General features: G+C 37.8%; 1 protein-coding gene across 1 annotated transcript; it reads left to right on the top strand.

The window, feature by feature from the left end:
* The first annotated feature begins 941 nt into the window (after window positions 1–941).
* Window positions 942–6,968, top strand: PRL (prolactin). The gene is made up of 5 exons (XM_075140714.1): window positions 942–969; window positions 2,487–2,668; window positions 3,080–3,187; window positions 4,652–4,831; window positions 6,777–6,968. Exons 1-5 carry the CDS (start codon window positions 942–944, stop codon window positions 6,966–6,968), a joined length of 690 nt encoding a protein of 229 aa, XP_074996815.1.
* Window positions 6,969–7,180: the final 212 nt, after the last annotated feature.

The raw sequence follows: 7,180 nt of genomic DNA, 5'->3' as shown, positions 1-7,180 counted from the left end.
AGTTTGTAGATTACCACAGACACATCAGATCTGGAAACAAATCCCACTGATTACGACAGCATATGTTTTGTGCATGGTGGAAATGCACATCTTTTACGCAGAGAGTTTTCAAGTATAAAAAACAATCTCATAGTTTTGTAGAGGGTTTTTTTTAAATGATGCTGATTTATTCATGAAACCTTTATGATTAAACAGTAAACGTATAACTTCTTCTTTTTTGATTGTTGCAAATTATTACTTTTTTAATATTAGAACTGCCCCCATTTCTCAAAACATCTCTCAGACTGAGGATCAGTTATATCATGATTTGTGCTGTGCAATCTTTTTTAACTCTTTGGAGCTATATACTTAGAATGTTATATCTATAATTTTATAAATAGTGACCTGTCTTTCCAGGAGCCTCTGTTCCCTTTCTCTGGATAAATTTCAGTACAATTTATGCTGTTTTCCTCACTGTGGACATTGTAAAATATTGTTTGCCTCCCACAAATAGCCAGAATTTTAACATAAGCAAGCTTGGATGGCTGAAGAAACAAGGAAGGATGAGAAGACAGTTGTGGGGAGGGGGAACAGCAGGCTAAAAACATTGAGAATACCTGTCTCAGAATTGATAACTGGAGCTTTCTAGGATGAATGGCATTTGCACCTCATTCAAGGCAAAATTTTGGCGCTCTCTTCATCCAACCATACTTAGGATCCCACAGCTGAACTTGTTAATGAAATTCCCTCTCACAGTTAAAAATAAAAACCAAAAAATACTGAATATGAATGTGGAAGAAAGGCAATTTGATGTTTGTAATTATCGAGGTAAACTCCACGACCTGCTGAATGTATGCAAAATGGACCCTGGATGGTGTATATAAAAGTGGCATGTGCAGAGAATAAGAGCAAGTATTGAGACTTCTTTCTGGTAGAGCAAGTCTTCATACAGGATCCCTACCATGAGCAACAAGGGGGCTTCACTGAAAGGTAAGACTTTTGCCATTCACTTGCTGATAATTTTTATATTTCTTTAAATTTAGATTGAATTGGGAAGTAACTGAAATGTAACAGCTCTAGAAACTGAGGTCTTCCAGCCACCTAGTCTTCCAGTAATGGTGAAACCTGCCTCCACTTCAAATGTTTAGTGTCCAAACCTTGGAATTAGAAAGCAGCTTGATCCTTTTTTTACTCAGCCTTTTGTCTCCTAAGACTACCTTTGCATTGGGCAGTGTGACAGAAAATTGGCTTGAGGGATGTGACACCTGCACATGAAAGATTGGATCCAGACTGCTTTGCTACACCATTCAGAAGGCAATGACTAAAAGTCATTATCCACAAGTGTAGACCTGATGGAGTAATTCTGAAGTGAATTTTCATAACCATCTTCAACTTTCTAAGCCAACAAGTCTCAGGTTTTCTTATTTATAGAATTATTCCCCAGAGTACTTTCCTAACTGCAGCATGCAGCATGTACCTTGTTCATGGGGGAGGAGGAAGGCTTTCTTCAATATTGTGTAAATTTTCTTGAATTTAGAGCTAGAAGGAAACATATCACATGATAACATTAGGGACAGCTCTGCTCATTTATGGAGTACATTTCAATCTATCATTTAAAATAAGTCTAGTGAACCAATACAGGTAGCAGGCCAATTTACAGAACTAAAACTCTCAGAGCACAGAACAGTGATTCTTTGAATAAGTACGTTCATTTACAAAATATTTGCTTTTATTTTTTTCCATTGTTCTTCTGTGCATATTTTATTTCACTGAGTAGAAAACTTGACTCTGTTAAGTTAATATTAAAAGTTTTAAACAGATGAGGTTTTGTGTTTTAGATAATGAGAAGTCCTTTCTGTTAGTTTCAGAAGCTCAGGAGAAAAGTCAAAAGTTTTCTCTGATCTCTTAGCAGTAGGCAATTTAGGGTTAAACTCTAAACAGCAAAGCAGCACAGCTGCTGGAAATCTTCTGAAGGAACTCCCAGGACAATCAAAACCTTAAGAGAGTGACCTAACCACTCTCCCACAAAATTAATTTAAATTCCAAATGTTTGCAAAGAAAAAAAGGACCTGTGGGAGGAAGAGGAGAAAAAAAAAAAGGGAAAAAAAAAAAGACCAATCTGTTTTCCAAACTTATATATCTGTGCAAATATAATTATTTATCTATATTTACACTGTGAAGAAGTTTGATTTTTTTCTTTCATTTATCACTATGTAATAAAGTCAGGCACAATAGTAAGAGACTTCAGAATACAGTGTACACTGCAACACAGGTTACCTTGTCTCCTCAAACTCTGTAGCAGGCTCAGCTATACAGTCAGGATGATGTAGGGGAGAAAGATAACAGAATTACAGTGCTTCCCTCCTCCATTGATTTTCAGCAGCCAGTACAGGGGGTACTCTGAGGCACGTGACAACACATCACCCAGCATCTGGCTCTGACAACTACTTCTAAATGCACATACAAGTCAATGTGATTCCATTTTGGTTTGTTTTAAACCTGAACAGGTTTGTTGCTGGTAGTCCTTCTGGTGTCCAACATGCTCCTGACAAAGGAAGGAGTGACCTCCTTGCCAATCTGCCCCAATGGATCTGTCAATTGCCAAGTTTCCCTTGGGGAACTTTTTGACCGAGCAGTTAAACTTTCACACTACATCCACTTCCTCTCTTCAGAAATATTCAATGAATTTGTAAGTACTCTGCCTTTTTCTGAGAGCGAGAAAATATAAAAATGCAATTTAATACTTTTTAAGCACAAATGTATGTTAACATATGAAATCCTTCAACAAGTAAACAAATATCACTGCTGCACAGACAGTGATAGTCCCAATGGTGACCAAATCTGTGCATAGTGTTGACCATTGCTAAGATCCCCAACACTTCTATTAAAAGATACCGTTTTCCCATCATTCTTTATCTGTGGGACAAGTTTGTGTCTGCTGGGTGCCAGTTTCACTCTACAGACTCACCAGAAAGTTTTGACCTTTACAGCATAAAGGCAGTGATAAAAGCAATGGAACAACAATTAGTTAATACAGTGTTTGAATTGAAGCTCTTCTTACTTATCTGTTTCAATAATGCCTGTCCTTGCTGATCTGCAGGATGAACGCTATGCTCAGGGCCGGGGTTTTATTACAAAAGCTGTTAATGGCTGCCACACTTCTTCCTTAACCACTCCTGAAGATAAGGAGCAAGCTCAGCAGATTCATGTAAGTCCCATTTCTAATGTCATTCAGTGTGAGAGAGAGCTGGGGTGGGGGGGAAGGGGGAGGGTTAAGGAATAGAAAGCCAGCAGACAGAGAGTGAGGGAAATCAGCTCAATCAGAATAAAAAAGCCAGGAGAAGAAAGCACCAAAAAGCCAAGAAAAGTTGATTTAACATTTGTTGATACTAAGTTACAGACTATACAGAATATATAAGTACCGGTAACTTTCATCTTCCCTTCCTTTTCCTGTATGTTACATTCAGTCATTGCATCTTATTTCCAATTACAATATAACCTCATGGAACAATGCCAGTTACCATGCTTGTACAGTACTGAGAACACTACAACCTTTGAACATTATCTTAAAACACCTTATAGACAATGATTATATTAACAAACATAAAAATACATTGGCTATATAGTGGATACTGTATGTAGGCAGACGTAAGTAGTTTTCCAGTAACTGAAAACACTGACATTACTAAACAATACTAAATAGATATTCTTGCTGTTACCAGTAGGCAAAAGTGGTCATATCATCATCCAAATACAAAGACTCTAGTGTGAAATACTGCAAAATACTTGTAAAGAGAAACATGCTACATACGTCAATTTAATAATTATAAAATTAAGGGAAGATGAAGATAGTCTTGTTCAGCTTATGCTCACAGATACAACTTGAAAATACTCTGGAGAAAAAAATAAGCACAGGTGTATGAATGGGGGTGTGCCAGGGAGAAATCTCTATCAGTTTCATGGTGGTGATATCCTTGCAATTCCTGTATCGCCATCTTCTCAGTACGTCATTCAGAAATTCTATTGGGAGCAATAGAATTCACAGCCCTGGGTACATAACAAGTCTGGTTGTGTTCAGATCCAGTGCATCTAGCAAAGAAGAAATGGTTGAATACTACCATAACCATAAACTCTATGAATTTTTATTGCCCACAAGAAAGGACAATTTTTAAAACCAGAAGGCCATTGCTGGAACAATGCTGGAAGCATCATTGTTCAAAGGGGAGGACAGATGAGTTATGTAGAGGCAATAAAAGCTATTTAGTGGTTTACCATAATGTGCACCTTCCATTCAGTACTAAACTTTTTTTTAAAAAAATCATAGGATTTTAAAATGTTCATCAAAAGTCAGTAAGGAGTTCTGTTTTCTTCACAGAGATGAAACACAGTTGTGCTTGCTAGTTTTTAACCTGGAGAGGGTTTAATGATATTTTCCATTGCAATACTGTAACTGCTTGTGCTAATATTGTAAAACATGATGACAACAATGACAAACTTCAAAAATGCAATTGCACAGAGGTATCTAAGACAGGGCTATAGGGCACATTCCGTCGTAGGTCCTGGAATAAGTTCCCAAATCACCATGTCTGAGGACATTGCTCTAAATGCCTCCTAATGCTGCCAGCATTTAGCCTTCTTATTTTAACTGTATTTTCTTAATGTGGGTGAGCAGCATGAAGACCTACTGAATTTAGTACTGGGAGTGCTGCGCTCCTGGAATGATCCCCTGATCCATCTGGCCTCTGAAGTACAAAGAATCAAAGAAGCTCCAGACACCATCCTCTGGAAGGCTGTAGAGATTGAAGAACAAAACAAGAGGCTTCTAGAAGGAATGGAGAAAATAGTTGGGCGGGTAAGTATTAGGTCCTTAACATCCTTCCAGCCTGTTGCTGTAAGAAAGACACATACAGTGATGGGCCCCCCCTACCTGGAATAGGAAAGGAAATAGTAGATATAAAGAAAAAAAAGGGAGCCAAGACAGTTAAATCTGAGAACTTTTCAGCTTTCTTCTTTCAGCTTTCTTTTCTTCTGCTATCTTGCAATTTCTGAAGAAATCACAGTGATGTGACTGGCATAGCATAATCCAGCGTACTCCCTGTCCTGCTTCAAGGGAAGGTGTAATCATCAGCATTGGTAATCATCATTATATCTTGGAGTATTTTGAATTTGCAATCCTGATTTTTTAAGGATGCATCTGTGTTTTTTCACAGGCACATATTTATATGTATGTTTTAGCATATTTATACACATCTGTATACATATAGGTATTGTGTATAGTTTTCAGAAACAGGTACTGTGTTTAAAACTGTTATGGAAGTCTGGGCTATTGCAAAGATGTGGCATACAGCAAAGAAATCATGGTATCTTTCATTTCTCTTTTCACACCATACTGGTTCCTCTGAACTCTGGCTCCGACTTGGTTCCCCCTACACTTGTAAGGTTAGCCAACAAGGCTGTTGTCTGACAAAACCCATACTCAAATACCCCTTTTTATCAATAATTGATTGAAAGCTTTCCTGAATAAAATCAGCTCTAGCTTGTTTATTTTTAAAGGGGCCTCTGTTGGTCCCTGAATATATCATTCTGTCAGTGAGCTAGATCTTAAAAAGAGGTTCTGACTTTACTGGCTTTTGCTTAGGCTCTGAACAGTTGAACAGCATTAAGAGTGCCACCATCACTGTATCTATCACTTTCCACTGGATTACTCATGGTATCTCTCTCTTTCAGTTAGGTATCTCTTTACTCAGAAACCTTAGCCCGTCCAGGCCACAAATGCATTTATCAGTGTAACCAAATACATCTCTATCCCATATCCACATGTAAAAGGGGTGCAGGAGAAGATCCAAGATAACAGCAGAAGTCAGGTGCTACTACAGTTACCTTGTCACCACCTTCTCATTCACATTATTTACAGAAGGAGGTTGAAGACAAGAATGGCAAATTCATTAGTGTCAAACCACGTTTTTGAGTGATAGTAGGTGTATCTCTTTTTTTGCCTGTTGCTTAAACTGAGTGATAGAGGCTCCACGGATAATTTCCTATTGCTTTTACAAAGTACAACTGGTGGGAAATAAGGAAGATGCACAAGCACCAATAGGCACAGACTTCCTTCCTGCTATGAAGGTAGATTTCTGTGATATGAGAAAATTAATGATTGTCTCTTTCAAACAAGGTAGACTTAAACCAATCTTCACCTCAGATACTAACTCACTACATGAGTTCCTGCACGTAGCTTTCTAACATTAAAAGTCACTGTATCACTCAGGATTTTTCATATTTTTTTAATGGAATCTGAGGTACTGAGGAATCTGAGAGATTTGTTTGGTAACATGTTCTTTAAGCTGCTTGTATCAGAGAGATTACTAAGAGACGGGCCAAGACAAAGCTGGAGATACACACAAAAAAGTTCTAAGAACAAATGCTAACAAAGATTTCAAGGGATTGAAAGGGAGGGAACCAAAAAGAGATGTCACTGATGAGTCCATGCATGAAGGAAGGTTTGATTTCTCTGCAAAGTCAGATTTCACTGGACATTGGTTAACACACTCTTAAAACACTACAGACATAGTTAAGCTTTTTACATATTTTAGGGATATAAACTGAAAAATCTCACAAATTCATTCAAAAGCTGCCTGAAGATATAGAACATTATACAGAATAGTGGGAACCATAACAGGTAACACTTTACAAGCCATACACTAGCAAGTAGCATTCCTCAAGTCCAGTATTTTAAATGCTCTGTTCTACATCCAGTCAGATTCACTATCATTTACTACAGTATCATTTTCTGTCTTTAGGTTCATTCTGGTGAGATAGGAAACGAAGTTTACTCTCAGTGGGAAGGGCTTCCATCCCTGCAACTCAGTGATGAGGACTCCAGACTCTTTGCGTTTTACAACCTGCTGCATTGCCTCCGCCGAGATTCCCACAAAATTGACAACTATCTCAAGCTTCTGAAGTGCCGCCTAATCCACGATAGCAATTGTTAAGTACTGATGGGCCTAATCACTTACCGAAATCATTCATCATGGTGTTCTTGTTGCTTTGCCACTTTTCATTGCAAACTTTATGAAAAGTCACACTGTACGGTAACAGGATCATCAGTAACTTTCAGGCATATTTGCATGAATTCTGGCTGCAACTATTAGCACCATTTATCTTGGTGTTTAAAAATGTTATAAATTACTTGTATGACAAGAAT

Source organism: Calonectris borealis, chromosome 2 (genome assembly GCF_964195595.1).
Source record: "Calonectris borealis chromosome 2, bCalBor7.hap1.2, whole genome shotgun sequence".
In the NCBI taxonomy this organism is placed as follows: Eukaryota; Metazoa; Chordata; class Aves; order Procellariiformes; family Procellariidae; genus Calonectris; species Calonectris borealis.
The sequence above is the reverse complement of the archived record's forward strand: the minus strand, read 5'-3'. Positions and strand labels throughout refer to the sequence as shown.

Bases quoted from the DNA above. Each gene is read 5' to 3' on its own strand.
- PRL (XM_075140714.1), top strand. From the start codon at position 942: ATGAGCAACAAGGGGGCTTCACTGAAAG. The intron at 970-2,486 runs GTAAGACTTTTG...AAACCTGAACAG, and splicing joins CAAGGGGGCTTCACTGAAAG to GTTTGTTGCTGGTAGTCCTT. The intron at 3,188-4,651 runs GTAAGTCCCATT...GTGGGTGAGCAG, and splicing joins AGCAAGCTCAGCAGATTCAT to CATGAAGACCTACTGAATTT.